This window comes from Artibeus jamaicensis, unplaced genomic scaffold (assembly GCF_021234435.1).
Source record: "Artibeus jamaicensis isolate MK-2021 breed Jamaican fruit bat unplaced genomic scaffold, CSHL_Jam_final contig_465, whole genome shotgun sequence".
Taxonomy (NCBI): domain Eukaryota; kingdom Metazoa; phylum Chordata; class Mammalia; order Chiroptera; family Phyllostomidae; genus Artibeus; species Artibeus jamaicensis.
The window spans coordinates 2597800-2616400 of record NW_026521843.1 but is presented as its reverse complement, the minus strand read 5'-3'; the positions used below and the strand labels follow the sequence as shown (position 1 = coordinate 2616400).

At 59.7% G+C, this 18601-nt stretch overlaps 1 protein-coding gene across 1 annotated transcript; it reads right to left on the bottom strand.

Moving 5' to 3' along the window:
- Positions 1-1465: 1465 nt before the first annotated feature.
- Positions 1466-3836, bottom strand: LOC128627694 (uncharacterized). The gene is made up of 3 exons (XM_053666988.1): positions 3665-3836; positions 2700-2889; positions 1466-1951 (listed from the first exon to the last, which is right to left on the bottom strand). Exons 1-3 carry the CDS (start codon positions 3712-3714, stop codon positions 1466-1468), a joined length of 726 nt encoding a protein of 241 aa, XP_053522963.1. The 5' UTR covers positions 3715-3836.
- Between the last annotated feature and the right edge of the window lie 14765 nt (positions 3837-18601).

Here is an 18601-nt window from a genome sequence, read left to right as displayed (position 1 = left end):
GCAGCTGGACCGAGCAGCTCACACCCCCGCCCTGATCTCCCCCTGAGCTTGTTCCACTTTCGGAAATAGCTAATGAGGAAATTAATTTTTGTCACCCAGATGTACTCCATAAAAAACGTGTCAGGGGAAGACAATTAACCTCTGCACTGATCGACTTCCCCCAAATTAATGAAGTTAACATTAGTCGATGTTGAGACACTCATCTGGGGAGAGGGGCCGAGAAAGCAGAGCTCCCTCTGCGGGGAGAAGGAGAGACAAAAATAGAGAGAGGGAAGGGTGGGAGGAGGAGAGGGAGGGAGAGGAGCGAGGGCTGGCCCAGTAAGGCCGACGCAGAGATGGAAAGACTGAGGGAGCCCGGGAGCGGGAAGGGGCGCTGGGGACGGGCTGCACCATTTTCTGAGATTCCTCTAGGGCGGAAGGAGACCCGGCAGCCCGGAGACCGCAGGGCGAGCAGAGCCGGGTGCGTCGGAGGTGTGGGCCGTGTGAGCCGCTCTGGGCTCCCTCCTGATCGCAGGCGGCTGCCAGGAACCGCGGGCCACGGGACTGGGGTGGCTCGGCTGCTGGCTGCGGGGTGACCGAACGCTTCGTTCTGTTTCCATGGGTCCCCCAGAACCCTGGCTGAAGAGACTGAGGTTCAGCTTCCCACCCCAGGGGGACACCTCCTTCATCTCCTCCCTGTTCACCTCCAGGAACCAGGCAGGAGCTGATGGCGCTTATGTGGTGTCAGTGTCTGGGTCATCTGGTCTCATCCAACTGGGGCTGGAGAGAAAGGGCGGGTGACCTTCTAGCAGGAAGGACTGGTCAGCGGCTGCAGGCAGGCTGGCATCCAGGAGGCAGGGGTCAGTGTGAGGAGAGGGGCCAGCGCAGCCGGGGCCCGAGCGCCTGACCCTCTGCAGCCTCAGCCCCCGTCTGGTCGGCCCCGGCTCAGGGAGTCCGTCCTGCGTGAAGTCCTTGGGACTGCAATTGAAACGGACCTCCTCTGGGGACCTGTGGCTTTGGCAACGACAGGTAGAATGGCAGAGGGGCTGCGCGACCTCCGGGGGTTCAGCTCTCTCTCAGATGCTGACAGGCTGGGGGGGCCATGGGACCCGACGCCCTGTTTTCTCCAGAGGGTGTGACTTGGCTCTCGGACCCTTGCTCAAGGTGCCACCACCTTGCTCTCATCTCTTAAAAGAGACTTTCTTAAAAAAAAAATTAAAACATATATTTAATTTATTTATTTTTAGACAGAAGGGAAAGAGGGAGAGAGAAGGAGAGAGAAGCATCCATGTGCGGTTGCCTCTCACACGCCCCCTGCTGGGGACCTGGCCCACAACCCAGGCCTGTGCCCCGGCCTGGAATCGAACCCACAACCCCTCTGCTTGTTAAATGAGGACCAACCCATTGGCCACACGAGACAGGGCAGGAGAGAATTTCTTTATTATTTTCTCCCAACTGTGTGAGATGAAAACAGGACACAAAACCTTCATCGTTCAAGTCCCTCCGAAGTGCTACTTTTGGGGGGCAGAGGCCAGGACTGGGGAGCGAGCTTTTCCGTTGGGAAGCAGAGGAGGTGGGAGAGAGACACATGCGTGTCCAGAAAACCCGGGGTGGTGACGATGACCAGCCAGCGGGAGGGTCCCCGGGGTTTGGCTGGAATCAGCCCTGTGAGGGGCCGGAGGTGGTGCCCGGGAAAGGCGATGACGCGGAGGTGGCTGGAGGGGACACGGGGCTTTCTGAGGAGCGCAGGCCTGCTTCTGCTTCCACACTTGGCCCCATGCCACCCTGCGGGTGTCGGCCACTGTGGGCACGGCACAGGGGCAAGCTGTTGGGGGTCTGGAGCTTCTGGTGACCGGTCCTCCCCTGTCCCATCTTCCCAGGCAGTGACGTGGCTGCAGGCTGCAGCAGAAGGATGGACGTCACCCATCCTGACTTCGGGTAGGCTGCTCGGCTGCTCCGCGGGACCTGTCCCCTGCCACCACCAGAAGACAGGGTGTTTGTCCAGAGATCCTGGCCCCAGGCTGGGTGGACCAAAGCCCCCAGTGCCTACCCTCACAGAGAGGGTCTCACAAGCCCAGGCCTGCTTGCCAGGGTCAAAACACTGAGGGCGGAGGCGGACAGGACACTTGTCAGGTTTTGCAGAGGACCCCAGGGTGGGTGGGGAGGGCGGTCAGCCTGGGAGAGGATCTGATTCATGAGGCCGAGGGGGTTTGCAGACGAGGAAAGGCCGGGGGAGCGGCCAAGGGCAGACTGGGGCTGGGGCGCCGGCCGAGGGCTGGCCCCGGGGACGCCGCCTCTGGGCCTGTTCATCTGGAGCCTTTCACGTGCCAGTTGCCCTCCCCCAATCTGGGCTGCGGACCGCCTCCTCCCTCACCCCACACAGTGGGGCTGGTGCTATTTGGAAGCGGAAAACCAAGGACACCGCCGACGTCTCCAACTGTGCTCTCTGCCCCCCACATGTCGCCCACCCCCAGGCCACTGCCCTCAGAGATTAGTAAAGGCTGAAAAATTAGAAGCAGGAGGGAAGATCGGGGGCAGATGAGACTGAGGGATGACTGTTCCGTCGGCAGGAACAGGAGGGCGGTGGCAGGCGGGTGTGCAGTGGGTGGCACTGTCTCCTGCCCAGGACAGATGGACAGACGCAGGAAGCAGCTTGGGCTCCAGCTGGTTGAGGGAGGGAGGGGAGCAGGCTGGGTGTTGGCTGTTACCTGTGGACGCACCTGTGTGGAAGCTCTTAGAGACAGGCGGGTGCTGCCTGGTAGCTGAGACCCATCCTGAAGCAAGACAGGCTCCGTGACACCGCAGGGCACCCCGGGGGGCCCACAGTCCCCGAGCCGGTTTGAGGCTGCTTCCCCATCCCTGCGTCCACACGGTTTCTGCCGCACGGGAGTGCTGTGAGGCTCAGAGGCACTGATGTATGTAAGAAACGTGTGTGTGGTTCCGACATTCCTCACTTGAATGCTGCCGCCCGGCACACACGGGCGCACATCCTGGGCCCCAGTGAATCTCGGCGTGTTTGGGGGAGCGCTCTGCTCCTCCCTTATGATCTCCGACTTCTCCTGCCCCTCCCCCGGCAGAGCAGAGACCACCAGGCCTGCGTGCACTGCTGCAGCCCAGGTCGGAGGGGGGGGCCTGCTGAGACCCCTTGCGGCCCTGTAGCCCCGTGTCCCACTCTGGGTCACCCTCGGGAGGAGGACTCCAGGAGGATGGGACAGGTGGCTGCTGGGAGGTGCAGAGCGAGAAGGGCCCCAGCAAAGCCACCCCCAGGGTCTCCAATGGCCTCCTCCTCTGACAGCTGCTTGCTCCGGGCGGACCCTTGCTGAGCAGTCAGGACTGGACTTTAGTAGTGCCCTCGGGGACAGCAGCTCCCCACCCCCCGTGATGCTGGGCTCTGGGCCTTTCTGCCTGCAGGGCTTCTGCCCGGGGTGGGGGTGGGGGGCCGGCCCGGCCTCCCCAGAGGGTGGAGACTGCTCGCTGCTGCCCCGGCTGTCTGGTCGGAGGGCCAGGTTTGTTGACAACACGCAGGGCAGGAGGGTGGTTACAGAAGGGAAAGCAGGGGGGAAGTGGCCGCCGTTTAAGAAATCTCTCAGCTCGGGCAGCTGGGCCCTACTTCCTGATTCCCTGCTGGCCGACACGCCTGAGGGCCCTTGGCCTCTGCGTCCCCTTCCCCGAGGCGTCCACGTACCACTGACTCAGCTCTTTGCAGGGGTGACCGTGGCCAGGGGTCAGCTGCATTTCCCAGCCGGGCTAGACTGGATGCCTGCTGCCCGGGAGATCAGGAGAGGGTGACCTGCCGAAGGTCACGGGCCCAGCGGTGTGGCGGGTCCGCCGCAGAGGCGAGCTGGTGTCCAGCTCCGCTGTCCACTGGGCCGGGCCATGCGGCCTGGGCCAAGTTCTTCGTCTGCCAGACCTCCCACGTCCTCCCCTGTACGCAGGAGCCACCACATGTCCTGGGTGGTGGTGTGGTTCCACTCAGGTGGCCAGGGCATGATGTCAGGGCCAGCAGCTTGAACAGCTGAGGACGGCCGAGATCGAGGTGTCGGCAGGGTCGGGTCCTGCAGAGGCCGTGACGTAGCATGTGTTCCAGCCTCTGCCCGGCGCCTGGTGGTCGCCGAGCACTCGTGTGCTGGGCTCTGTTTTATGTCGTATCTCAGCAGCACCCCCAGACCCTGCACCGGGACCTGCTTCCCTGTGTTGGCTAGCGGTGGCCCTTCAGGACCCTGGTGCTCCTGCCTAGCTCTGTGTCCCTGCTCTGCCCATCCCCCAGCTCATCTGTGCCTGACGCAGGCCCCTCGGCCGAAGACCCTGTGTCCCACCCAGAACCTCCAACTCGCAGGGGCCCATGCTCCCCAGACCTGCCCCGGTGGGGCTGACCCGGGACGCTTTGCTTTGGGGTTATTTCTGGACTCGAGTTTGCGTGTTGGGGAGTTGACGTCCCCAGAGGGAAATGTCACCACACTAAGAGAAGTGTCAGCCCACCAGGCCTCGGAGCTGGAGAGGGCCGGACACTGTGGCGCTTCGGGGAGCGCCCCTCTGCACACTGAACTTGTCAGAGCCCCGCGAGCACTGGGGTGGGTGCGGGACTGGGTCCCGGAGGTCGGCGGTGGGGCCTGGGAGTCTGCGTTTCTCACGAGTTGGAGGAGGTGCCCCTGCTGCTGTGGGTGGGGACTAAGTCAGGGTGTCCCTCGGTTTTGGTCTCAGGACGCTGTCATCCTCCTAACACTCACCGAGGGCCCCAAAGGGCTTTGGGGTGTGCGGGTCCCACCTACTGCTCTTCACCGCATTAGAAAGGAGAGCGGACCCATGTTAAAAATATTGTTTTTAATGAATTTATTTTAAAATAATGATAATTTCATTAAAAATAACACTCATACAACCATTACATATTACCTTAAGTAACGCATTTTAGCAGATAAACTATATTTTTTCCAAAGCAAGAACTAGTAGAAAGAACATTGTTAGTTTATATTTTCCAAGCTCTGGCTTTATCAGCGTCTGGCCTTTTGGAAGACGCTGGAGTTCCCTGTTCCTGCGGTTAATCTGTGGCGGCACATCCGTGGGGTGTGAAACGGTCCAGCCTCGCATAGCTGTGCAGTTAGAATTGTAAAGGCCTTTTCAGGTGGCTTTGACCTTCGTCTTTGAAGCGGCACCTTTGTCTCTGCAGGTGAGCTTCTTAAACGGCTCACTTGGCTAAACCTGTTCACACGGCTCACACACGGCTAAACCTGTTCTCTCGTCATGCTCCGTGAGCGGCCTCTCACTCCTGGGTGGGTGTGCACGGCCTGTCGGGAGTGCTTCGTGCTGAGCTGCCAGGGGCGCCGAACACCGCCCCGTTTCACAGTGCAAAGCCCGGAACATCTGTTCTGCACCCACCTCATCAGAGAAGTCTCAGAAAGCTCTCAGCCTGGCACGTGGTGATGGACACGCATTTTCCAAAATTCTACTGTTTGCTCAGAACCTCAGACATGATCACTGGCAGCAGACGCCCTCAGTTTACCTGAACAAACAGGCCCATTTGTGCGTTCTCAAGAAGCTTGCCGAGTGTCTGTGTTAGAAACACCACGGTTCGTCAGCTGCCGGGTCCCGGCGGAGTTTCGTCCACAAAGTGGCAGGTCTGCATTGTGACTCCTAAAGTCACTTAAGAGCTTGCCCTCCTGACAACGCCGCTGTCTGGGTCCCCCCATTTCCTCACACAGAGCAGCGAGAAGATGTGCGGTCGGGGACAGAGGCGGTGACACCACTGTTTTTTCTGCTTCATCAAGGGCATCCTCCAGTGACACCGGTGGGTGTGGCAGCGAAGAGCCCGGTGACCATCAGTGCGCCGGACGCCACGGTCCCCTGCCCCCACTGCTGCTGTGGTGGGAGTGGCTTCACCTGTCCTTGCTCTAGGGCCAGCTGTGCAAATGTCAGCCTCGCCGTGTTAGAAGGACGGCTTTGACTGCAGGGACACGAGGGGCCCTAGAGGGCCGTCAGGGGTTTACGGACATTGCCTGGGACTCCAGGGCGGGGTCCCTTCAACTCCAGGGCCGACCTCTTGCCACAGGAATACAAGGTGACCCTTAGGACACGCAGGACAGCAGGTCGCAGTCCGTTGGGGCGGGGCTGCCGGGGCCCAGGGAGCGCTGTTGGGGGTCAGAGCCACGGCCCCAAGCAGAACAGCTGGAGGGCGTATGTGCTCCCACACATGTCGTGCACATACATGCATCCATGTGTGCACATGTACGCCTGTGAGCCTGTGGGGGCAGGGTGGGTCTGGGTCCCGCCTAGTGACACGGTGCTGGCGGTGCTGCAGGAGCAGGTACTGGGGCCGGCGTAGAGCGAAGTGTGGCACTGGGGACGCAGGGCTCGGGGGCTGGCCACTGTCCTGCAGGGCACGGGGCGGGAGGGTGGCAATTCCAGAGGGAAAGTCTGTGGTCGTGGGCGTGTTTTGGGAAGCTCACTGGGAGTGGTCTGAGGGTGGATTTGGGACCAGCAGGGAGGGAGGAACGGACAAAGGACCCCAGTGAGGGGGCCGCAGCAGAAGGCCAGGAGAGGTCAGGAGAGGCCAGCGAGGGCTGGTGGCGCTGGGCGGAGTCTCTGGGCGCCGGGCGGAGCAGACTGCAGGTGGGGTTAGGGGGCACTGGGCGTGGCGCTTAGGTTCCTGGCTGGAGGCTTGCGTGTGCACTGGGACCCTTCCCCAGAATGGAGGGCACCGTGTAGGGGGTACCCCAGCACTGCAGGCAGACAGTTGAGTCTGGGCGGGGGAGTATTTAGATGCTTCTTGTGCTGGGAGGGTGGGTGGAGAGAGGCTTCACCAGCTCCGGCTCCCAAACAGATGACTGGAGTCCGGGAGGTTCACCACAGCGATGCTCATGTCCTGGAGGCCGGAGGTCCCTGACCAAGGCCTTGGCCTGCTCGGGCTCTGGAGAGAGCACCGGTCCCTGCCCTTGTCCTAAGGCCGCCAGCCCTGCTGGATTAGGACCGGCTCCGAGGAGGGGAGAGGCCAGTGAGGGGCACCCCGGTCGGCCCTGCACCTGGTACCCAGCCCTCAGAGCCCAGACGTGCGTGGAGAATAAGAGTCCCGTCTGTGTGCGGGCCAGCCCCTGCCCGCGCCGCCTGGCACTTAAGCGTCCCGCGGGAAGTCACTGCGGAGCTGCCACGCTGTTTCTGGCTCCTCGTCATCTTCCCCAGGCGTCTAATTAGTCTTGCCCTCCAGCTAACGAATATCAGCCCTCTGACTAAGAGATGGTTTCTCCCCAAGAGCTTCCCTCTGGCAGAGCTAAATATTAATTACCTTCCTTTAGAACATGGTGACTCGTGGATGTCCGTGTCACCACACTGCATGGGAGATGTCAGCCCCGGGAGCCACTGAACAGCGCTGGGTCGTTGCTGGCTGCCCACCAAGCCCCGAACCTGCAGAGAGGTGGCCATGGCCCGGGCCCTCGGGGCCCTGGGCTCTGCCCCCCGGGGGCTGCTGTCCCAGGTGGGGTTTTGGGTCGGAGGGAGCACAGGTGAGAGACACTCCTCAGCCTTGCACCTCTCAGCTGAGAGGACACCTACACAGTTCTGGTTGTCACAGTGGACTAAGTGTCCACGGGCGACCCAGGGCACTCCAGGCATCCTGCTGGCACTGGAGAGTGGGGCACAGGTCGGGAGGCCTGGCCCTGGTGGGGGTGCAGGCCCCAGTTCGGAGATGGACACCCAGAGTTCACGTCAGAGGAGCGCCCGGGGACCGTGTGGACTGCATGTCCTTGTGTGTGTGTGTGAGTGTGCATGGCTGTGAGTTGTGGCTTGTGAGTGTTTGAGTGTGAGTGTGGGTGACTGTGGGTGACCGTGATTGTGTTAGGCTGTGTGTGACTGTGTGACAGTGTGAGTGCACGTGTGTGTGACTGGGTGTGACTCAGCGAGTGTGAGTGTGGGCATCTGCACGTCAGTGGTTGCCCACCTATCACGAGCACAGTGAGGGAGCCGGCGCCCTGGCATGGAGGGTCCCCGTCTTCGCCCGACACCTGCTCGGCGTGCAGGCACCACTACCCGCGCTCACCGTTGGGGACACAGCTGCTCAGGCGGCTGCTTGTCCCCGGGCCCTGCGGCTCTGTCCCTCCCGAAGGCCACCGAGGTGGACAGAGGTGGTCAGCGTGAAGCCTGGAGCTGCCAGCGTGGCAGGCGGGGAGGACAGCCCAGCATCCTGACCGTCTCCAAGGCGCGGAGCAGGTCTGTGATTATGGCATGAGGTCATCTCCCCTGGAACAACATGGAATAATGTCTAATGCCCGTCTTTCAGAGACTTGTCACAGATCTTGTCATAGGTTCAAACGGAAAAGCTTTCAGCTTCTCGGTGGTGGGCTTTGACCTTCTCGGTCGGTGTCTGCTCCCCCCACACCCCGCCCTCCCCGCCCTTGGCAGGAGATGCGGCAGATGAGCCACGGTCTCCAGGGTGCACTGAGGCCTGGCCTGTGCGGCCACCTGCCTGTCACCCCCCAGGAGTGGGGAAAGTGGCCCAGAGAGGAGCTGGGGGTTTGCAGGGAGGGCCTGACCCCCCCCGCCCCGCTCACAGGGACCCTCCTCTTCCTGGAGACCGTCACGGGGGACAGGAGACCTATACGAGCACCCAGGACCCTGGGCTTCAACCCTGGGCAGCCTCCCAGAGCCGGGCTCGCCGAGACTGTCCCTGTCCCTCTGACCCCCAGGCCCCCTCTGTGCAGCGGGGCTGCTCTCAGAGTGGGGGTCAGCAGGGGGGGCGAGAGGAGGACCGTGGTTTCTGAAGGGCACTCCTGGAGGAGGGTCACTGCTGCCACCGAACCACGGTGTCTCCCCCGGTTTGCAGACAGTGACATCCACGGCCATGGAAGGCAAATGACCCCACGCTCTCCACTCACCCCGGGGGAGGTCACCGGTCCCGGTGGGCGTCCTGTCCTGTGTGTTGGACTGGCCCCTCCCAGGCTCCTCTGAGGACTCTGGGGGGCGGGTCCCCCGCATCCCGCTCACCCCCGTCACCCGCCCAGGTTGCCGCGTCAGGCCTCCTCTTCCGCGGCCTCTGGCCAGCTGGCCACAGTGTCTGGCCCCGCTCTCTCAGTCCTGCCCCTCCCCAGGGGTGACAGAGCCCCCCTGTGTCCCCCAGGCTGCCACGTCCAACTGGCCTCACCAAGACTGAGGCAGGGCCTGGGGCCCCGGGTCCCACCTGCTCCTGTGTGGCCGGGGCTGCTGTCCTTCCTCCAAATGAGTGTCACCCCCGCCCCGCTGTCTGGCCCCCGAGACCGGGCAGCAGGACCCCCCACCTCACCCAGGAGGACCTGCCTTTGCGGTGTTGCGCCTTTTAGGGCCCCCACACGTGCTGGGGGGTCCTGGCCCCCCACCTGCATGAAGCAAGGCTGAGAGCAGGTCTCCACAGAGGACAGAGCCCTCGGGGTGCAAGAGCAGTCCGTCCCCAGACCGATGGGCCGACAGAGGACACGGCTGCCGCCTCTGTGCCGGGTCCCTGCACGGAGGGGGTGCTCTCGGCTGTAGGTCTCTCCCCGCGCACGCTCGGGATTGTGGCAGAATCCACCCGGCGGAAGTGCCCACCTGAACCCTTGCTCCCATGCAGCTCGGGGGGCGAGTTTCTCTTCTGGAGAGTTCCACCCCGGGTGACCTGTCCCCCGCCTGACAGTGCGGCCTTCTCTGAGGGCGGAGGCCGAGAGGATGAGCCCCCCGCTGTTCAGGGAAGGCTGTCTGTGCCCCCAGGAGCACTGGGCCCTGGGTGTGGTCAGCAATCTTTGGGAGCCCCCTGGAGCCCTTTCCAGCTGGCATTTGAAACCCCGCCCCGGTGGGACACCGGCCCTGGTGTCCCTCCTCTGTTAGCTCTGTGACTCCAGACAAGTGTGTTTGGGTTTTTTGTCCATAAACTGCAAGTCCAGAGCCCTCCCCTGGGAAAAGAGACTCACAGAGGAGGGTGCCCAGAAAGCTGGCCCCGGAGGGCTGGGAAGGAGGCCCAGTGTCCCGGTGACTGCTTTCGGGCGGCCACCAGCCACTCCTCAGCCCGTTGGGAAGTGCCGAGTGGGCCGCATCCTGGGAGAGCAGGTGGAAACGAGGACAGCAGCTCCACTGAGGGACACGGGACAGGAGCCCAGCCTGCAGCGGGTGGCTGACCTCCGGCTCGGGGAAGTCCACCTGGCCTATCCATTTCCCCTGTACCCGGCCGAGCAGGAAAGTCCCTGCAGGTGTGGCCCGGGCCTCACAAAGAAGGTTGGGAGGCAGCTGCCCTGGAGCAGTAACACCACCTGTAAACACCGGTGTTAACAGGCGCTGTATTTATCTGTACAGGGAGTTTCTTTTTCAAGCACCGTTGGCACACACTGATTCTCTTACCTGCTCAGGTGTGTGTTGTATGGCATCTGGGGACCCGCTGGCTGGGGGCCAGCCCGCCCCTCCGAAATCCTCCCCCTCTGTCCGGGCTGGAGGGCCAGGCCTTTCTGGGCGGCTGCAGCCTCCAAACTCCTGGACGGCAGACGGCCAGGAGCGAGGCCGAGTGCGGCTGAGCGGCGGCTCTGAGACCTGGTGCAGCGGGAAGGGCTGACGGGGGCCCTGCGGTCACGGGGACCCCGGCTGAATGCAGGAGGAGGCCTGCTCTTTCCCCTCCTGGCCCAGGTCACTTCGAGTTTTCACACCCAAAGGAAATTTGAGCCCCTAACCACCTGCCTACCACAGGCCTCTGAGAGCCGGGATGCCAATGATCCACAAAGAGCCCTCTGAGAGGCGTGGGCTGGGGGGGCATCCGCCCCACGTGGCTCTTGTTCCTGCTGTGAAAACTCGAGCCTGCTTACAAGTCCCTCTGACTCGTGGGAGCCCTTTGGAGGGACTCACGGCTCACCTGGCTTGGGGTCTTGTCCCGACTGTGCCGGAGACATTGAGGGGACACAACGTTTGAGGCTCAGGTGGGCCCAGGCCTCCCTGTGCACGGGCGCCAAGGCAGCCCCCGCACCTGAGTCGGGCCACTGAGTTCAGAGCCAGGAGCCAGGGCCCAGTCAGGCCGCCAGACCTGTTCCGGCCGTGAACCCTGCATTTGGATAGCAGCGCACTGAGCGCAAGGTGGTGAGCTCAGGGAGCCCCGCCCACCCCCTGCCTGTCACCCGGAGCTCCCACGGTACCCAGAGCCCGTGAGTTTTCCCTCAGCCCTTTCCTGTCCCAGGTCCCCTCTGGGATCCCGTTAGGTTCGCCGTCACGTCTCTGTGGCCTCCTGGAATCTGTGCCTGTTTCTCAGCCTGCCCGCCGTGCATAGCCGGGCGGCTCGGAGCTCGAGCGTGGTGGGGGTGCCCGCACTCCGGGCCGTCTGGCCCCACCCGGGGTGGTGGGGTTTGGCTGGGAGAGCGCAGAACTGCAGCGCCATCTCCGTCCAGTGCAGGGAACATGCTGCCGCACCACTCAGCACTGTTGCCGGGACCCCCATCGCTAGCGTGCGGCTGTGTCCACAGTGATGTCAGCCCCACTCGCCACACTGTCCTCTTCCGGTGAGACACAGGGTGGAGCCCGCCCCCAAGGGGGCAGCATCTGCGGGGATTTTTTTGGAATCCCTCTGTGAGGGTGGGCTGTCTCTTCTCCCTGTGGCTCATTTACCCGGCGTTTTATTTACATCAGCGTCACCCGTATTTAGCTCAAACTTTGGGTTATAGCCCAGTGCTGTGCCCCTTGTTTTGTTGCTCACCTTCGCCCAGTGTGGGCCGCCGGGAGCAGGTTCCGGCTGCCCCGGGTCCCGTGGCCACACCCCGCCTGTGGTTTTCAGGGGCTTCGGAGGCCCTGGTTTTACCACGCGCCTGCTGGCTGGGCCTGAGTGCTTACTCGTATTTCATTGTTTAATGATGGCCATTCGTTCCTCTCGGGGACACTCTTCCCCTCTGACCCAGTGTTCACACTCGTCTCATGGGTGGGTGTCCTGTGGCAACAAGTAGGAGGAAGGAGTGGGGAGGGGGGCAGGTGGGCGGCTGAGTCTGTCCCCGGCTCTGGCCTCGACCTGCTGGGTGACTGAAGTCTTTGGTCCACCTCCACCAGCCCCCATTTCTGGTCTGTGCCGGGCAGATGACACTCTTGGACTCAGAGGAGGCCTGTGAGCCCTCAAGAGCAGCGGGGACAGTCGCTCCGCTGTCCCTGGGCCTGGGTCTGTCCTGGAGTAACTGTGTAAGCTTTCTGACCTCTTTGGAACTTAGCTTTCTTGCCTGTCAAACCAGGGGATGGCACCGGGGGCTCTCAGAAGAACCCCTTTCCTGCGTTTCCACGTGGGCCCAGTGGGGACAGGTGACATGGGCTAGAGAGGGGCCAGCAGGCAGGACACTAGGTGCCTGAAGCCTGGCCCCAGCCTCGCTGGACTCAGCCTCACGGATCTGCCCATCACAGGTGATGGCCGTTTGCTCTAGAGGAGAAGACAACATTTTACACTGCACATGCAACCTGTGTATCTGGACGGATTCCCTCCCCCACCATGTGTTTCAGCCCCGAGCCTGCCCTGCCCGGCCACAGCTGGGCACAGGCCAGGCCGATAGGACGCTGGGCCCCTCGCCGTCACCGAGGCGCGATGCGCACGCGTGTTTCAGAGCCTCCGAAGCGTCTGGCCTTGCGGCTTGGCGCGCCCCTCTCCCCCAGCAGTGGTGTTTGTCAGCTTCCGTCAAAAAGCAGGATTGGGGTTGGGGTGTGAGGTCGGGTTTTTGGTGTGAGTTTCCGAGGCTGGTTGCAGGTGCCGAAACCAGGGGCCACGGCCTGCTGTGGGTGGGGGGTGGCGCGTCACCGAGCTTCCTGTGGGAGCTGGGCCGCGGGCAGGTGAGGGGGCTGTTTCCCAGAGCAGGAAAGGGGCAGATCCGGAGGGTGGGTGGGGGGCACAGGTGCCTGCAGCTCACCCAGCGCAGTGCAGGGTGGGGTGGGTGGGCAGTCGGCTGAGCGGGGCTGCAAAGAGCGCTGGGTTTCGGTCCTGGCCAAGGGAGCTGAGGCACCTGCCCAGACTGAGGCACGGGTAAGTGGGGGCCCAGGCCAAGGCCGTGGGTGTCCTCCAGTTCAGGGCTGGGCAGGGGGGCAAGTGAGGGAAAAGGGGGATCCCCAGGTGAGCCTGGCAGGGCAAAAGGGGCTCAGAACATCCAGGCAAGGGGACAAGGGGCAGCAGAGACAAGCCAGGGGACAGGTCTCCTGGCCTCTCTTTTGTACAGGTCATTGCACAAATAAACCCTGTCCAGATGAATGCCCACCTGTGCGCACAGGTGCATCTGCTGAAACGTTTGCAGAAGCAGCCGTTTGTGACGGGTCTCGCCGTTGGTCTTGACAGTGATGCTTTGAACCTGACACTAGAAGCAAAAGCAGCAAAAGCAAAAACAGACAAGCAGAACCACACGAAACTGAAAGTGAAAGCTTTGCTGAGCGAAGGGACCCGTCGGCAGAAGGAAAAGGCACCCCATTGAAGGAGGGGAGGTGTTGGGGACTCAGAATCTGACAAGGGGCTAATACACAACACATGTAAATAACTCATACAGCACAGTGGCAACTAACCTGATTAAAAACGGCAGAGGATGTGAATAGGCATTTTCTGCAGAAGTACAGGCAGCCACCGGGGACATGAAAAGGTGCCGAACGTCACTAATCATGAGGAAATGCAAACCCGACCCACAGTGAGATGTCCCCTCACAGCTTCGAGGGTGGCTGTGACCGAGCAGACGGGCAACAACCAGTGCCGGCAAGGCCGTGGAGAAAGGGGCCCTCCCGCCCTGTTGGCAGGAATGCAGACTGGGGCAGCCTCTGTGCAAAGCAGTGTGGAGGATCTTCAAGAAATCAAAAATAGAACTGTCATAAGCCCAGCAATTCTGGTCCTGGGCATCTGTCTGAAGAAAAGAGAAACACAAACACGAAAAGATATCTGTAAAGCAGGACCTCTCTCATGCGGGGACCCTAATACAGGTATTGTGTGTGCGCACACACACACACACGCACACACAAACGACGTCTGTAGATGCACAGCACAGATTAGTGCTGGGTGGGGGTGGGGAAGCGGGTGGACGGTTCTTGTTCCGCTTTGGTTTAAATACATTGAATTAAAATGCCTGTCCTGCTCACTGAGACAAGCCGAGAGCAGCGCCCTGGGCGCAGTGCATGCCGTGTGGCTAAAGGCGGGTGGACAAATGGTATTTGTTGTGCCACATCCATCAGGATCGGTTCTCCTTCAGGGAGACATCTGACCATTACAGATCTGAAAAATAATGGCTTGTTTTTCTCATGAAACTCCCTCTTGAGACAGGCAGTTGCTGCTTACCAAGGTTTTCCGGGACTGGGTTCTTTCTTTTCCATGCCACCTCCATGGAACATGTTGGCTCGTAAAATTTTTACACTTCTTTCCTTATGCTCCCAAAAGAGTTGCCGCAGATGAAAACATTGCAACCAAGAACAAAAAATGAAAAAGGAGAACGGCCAGTGCCAGATACACCTGCGAATGGAGAGCTTCCCAGGTGTCATCTGGCCATTGCCCCTGGGTGGCCAGCTCACTGCCACCTGCATCTCATTGTCCAGACAGGGTCAGGTGTCCAGCTACGAGACAGCTGGGAGAGGAAGCCTCCTGCTTTCCATTCACCGCGGTGAGGAGGCGGAGCCTGCAGAGCTGGTCAGCTTGGCAGCCGACGGGTCTGCCCCGTGTGTGGATGGATTCTCTGGGAGGTGCCCACAGGGGGCTCTCAGTAGTGACGCTGCTGAGGAACGGGAAGGGGGACCTTCAGTATCCATTCTTTCATGTGCTGACTTTTTTGTTGCCATGTGTATGCATGAGTTTTTCAATTAAAAAAGCGTAATTAAATAATGGCCAAGATGGAGGCACACTTACCTCCTCGCACAACCAAGTTTAAGGACAACAAAGATTTAGAAACAAAAACACAACTACAACAGACAGAAAATTGAACTGTGCCGAAGTCCGTCGACAATGAACCATTCATCCAGACCGGTAAGATGGGTGCAGTCAGCAGCCGTTGGAGAGGGGTCCCAGCAGGAAAAGGTGGTGGTTGGCAGAACTGGGCACGGGGAGGAAATGAGCAAACCCAGTGAGACGCGCAAGGCGGCTGGCTGACCATGGACACACATTCGCGCACAGATAAACCAGACAAAAAGGGGCAGTGAGACAGACAGTGCAACCCAGGGCCCCAGTGCTGGGAAATAAAGCCTAAAAGCACAAATTGAAAAAACTTTCAGGGGTTGAGTTGCTGGGAGAGGCTCCCAGCCTCACAGGAGAGTTTGTGGGAGAGACCCACAGGGTCCACAAGCCCACCCACCTGGAAACCAGCACCAGAAGGGCCCAATTTGCTTGTGGGAAGTGGCAAAGGGGACTGAAATATGAGAGAGAGTGGAACAAACACCATTTCTCCCTATCTGACCCCACCCCCAGTCACAACTCAGTGACTGGGTTGACCCGCCCCTCATATGTAACAGGAGCAAACAGACCAGAACATTATGGCTCAAGCAGAAGAACAGCTCAGTGCCCCTGAGCCAATAATTCTAAGCAACAAAGAGATAGCCAACCTATCAGATGCACAGTTCAAAACACTGGTAATCAGGATGCTCACAGAACTGGTTGATTTTAGTTGCAAATTAGATGAAAAAATGAAGGCTACACTAGGTGAAATGAAGGAAATGCACAGGGAACCAATAGTGATGGAAAGAAAACTGGGACTCAAATCAATGGAGTGGACCAGAAGGAAGAAAGAACCAAACAGGAAAGGATCAGGAAATTGGAATTCAAAAAAATGAGGAGAGGCTTAGGAACTTCCAGGACATCTTTAAGCATTTCAACATCTGAATTATAGGGGTACCAGAAGGGGAAGAGGAAGCGCAACAAGTGGAAAACTTATTTGAACAAACAATAAGGGAGAACTTCCCCAATCTGGCAAAGGCAATAGACTTCTAGGAAGTCCAGGAAGCTTACAGAGTCCCAAAGAAGTTGGACCCAAGGAGGAACACACCAAGGCACATCATAATTACATTAGCCAAGATAAAATGAAGGAGAGAATTCTAAAGCAGCAAGAGCTAAGGGGACAGTCACCTACAAAGGAGTCCCCATCAGACTGTCAGCAGATTTCTCAAAAAAGATCTTACAGGCAAGAAGGGTCTGGAAAGAAGTATTTCAAGTCATGAAATCCAAAGACCTACATCCAAGATTGCTCTATCCAGCAAAGCTTTCATTTAGAATGGAAGGGCAGCTAAAATGCTGCTCAAATAAGGTCAAGTTCAAGGAGTTCATCATTACCAAGCCCTTATTATATGAAATGTTAAAAGGATTTATCTAAGAAAGAAGATAAAAATATGAAGAGTGGAAGGACAGCAAACTCACAGTTATTAACAATCACACCTAAAACAAAAGCAAACTAAGAGGACAGCTAGATCAGGAGTGGAGCCACAGAATGAAGATCACAGGGAGGGTTAGCAACAGGGGAATGGGAGGAGGAGAAGGTGGGAGAAGGTACAGAGAATAAGTAGCATAGATGGTAGGGAGAAAATAGACAGGGGGAGGGCAAGAATAGTATGGGAAATATAGAATCTAAAGAACTTGAGACACATGGACATGAACTAAAGGGGGGGCATGGTGGGGGAGGGAATGTGCAGGGTGGAGGGGAATGAAGGGAGGGAAATGGGACCACTGTAATGGCATAATCAATAAAACATATTTTAAAAATAAATTTAAAAACTTAATTAAAGACAGACTAAACATAATGCAATGCAAGGGGTGTGAGATGGCAGGCTGAGAAAGTTGCCTTGGAACTGGGGGTCCGGGGAGACCCCTGAAGCTCCCTTTCTTGGGTGGCATGGCCGTGTCGGGGGCTCCTTTGGCCAAGGCCAGGGGTAAGTGGGCTGGCAATGAGAGTGAGGGGAAGTCCCCAGTGCCTGTCATGGGGACGGGGACGGTGGGGTGGGGCTCGCTTGGGGCCTCAGCAGCAGGGAGGGAAGGGAGGCGGAGAGGTGGGGAACTGGGGAGCTGGATCCCCATCTTTCCAGCCCTCACTTGGTGGGTGTTCAGGACTCTCTCAGGGCCTCGCTTTCCAGAAGGCAGTGTTGAAACTGAGTTTCCAGGAAAGTGCCTCCTGCCCTGCTGTTGGGACTGACCGAATGTGTTCCCAGTTCTGCTTGACATCTGGACACGGGTCTCTGAGGACATGACATGAAGCAGCAACGAGAAGATGACCTCAGTCAGCCCTTAAAACAGATGACAGTGATGAAATCGGAAGACAGCAGAGGAAGGAGCGCCTCTGCGTTTGCTGAGGCTGCCTTACGGTGGTGGCCGGGAGGGCACCGTGTCGGGCACACATGGGGGGTGGCTCCAGAGAGGGGCAGAGGCCAGCACCCTGCTCAGCGCCAGCGCCGCCCGAGTCTCCCCCTGTCCTGTGAACGACCTCTAATGGCCCCGTTGGGGGACATGTCATGGCTACACAGCACAGGACTCACTTGCTCTGTGGACCACACAGTAGAAGATGGTGGCTTTGCCCTGGTTTTAAAATCGAGCTGCAGGAGTTTCCAGGAGGAGAACGGTCCTCCAGCTCTCGTCAGCCCATCTACGGGGGGTTCGAAGGTGGGGTACGCTCTTGTTTTTGAGCCCGTGAATTTGTCTTCAGTGGAGAATTATCTGTACCAGTGTGTGTTTGACTTGCTTGTGTGTGAGAGAGAACCCCCCGCACCTCTAAGCATCACGTGAGTCTGGGTGCTCAGGAATACAAACGCCAGGAGAGGGGGAAGGGCCAGCGAGCCCCTGACAGTGAGCGGGGGTCTGAACGTGGATTCAGGCAGGACTTCAGAGGCGCCTACCGAAGGTGGCAGCCATTCCTTAAACTCGCACCGTCCACGAGGATCTGGGAAACCCACGGTGGTGCGTACCAGAGCCCACGGCAGAGGACAAAGCAGCCACTGTAGACCCCCCGGGCAGGAAGGGACGTAACCGAGGGAGTCTGCTCTTCAGAAAATGGACAGAAGGGCTGGAGGAGCAGGCCCTAGGCTGAGCCACCGGTGTGAGTCCTGGGAGAATGCAGAACTGGCCGTGAGGACAGAGGCTGCTGCCTCCGACCACCGCCCCCACAGAGCTGCGACCCAGGGTGAGGAAGCCGGGCCAGCACAGCCAGGAGCCCGAGGGCAGACCTGACACGTCGCTGTACCCCTCTGTCTGTGTGGCCTCCCTTGCAGCAGCTGCAGCCGAGCGCCGCAGGGGTCACTGGTGCAGACTGGTGTCTATTCAGAGTCCCACCTGCAAGGAGGCTGGGAACCGCCGTCCGACTCTTGCACCAGGTGGAAGGCGAGGTCGGCTGGGTCAGTCCAGAGAGGCCAGCTCCCGGGGCAGTGCCAACAGGTGCTGGACTCGGGCAGGGTTGAGAATGGTCGGACCAGGTGCCCTGGCCCTGGCTGCACCAAGTTCTGACACGTGGCCTCGAATAAGCCTCAGTCTCCCCAGCCGTGGACCGAGGGCGTGCGTGGGGCGAGCTTGAAGGTGGCGTCCGGCCGGGGGCCGTTCTCACCGTGTTGACAGCTTGCACCTTGAGTATGGAGCTGGGAGGTCTTGTAAATACTTCTGTGAACAGCAGCTCTTTGTTCCGGGGTTTTCAGACTTCGAGTGCACTTCATGGGGTTTTCTGAGGATCAAAGCACATGGGGCGGAAGAAAACTTGCGGGAAGC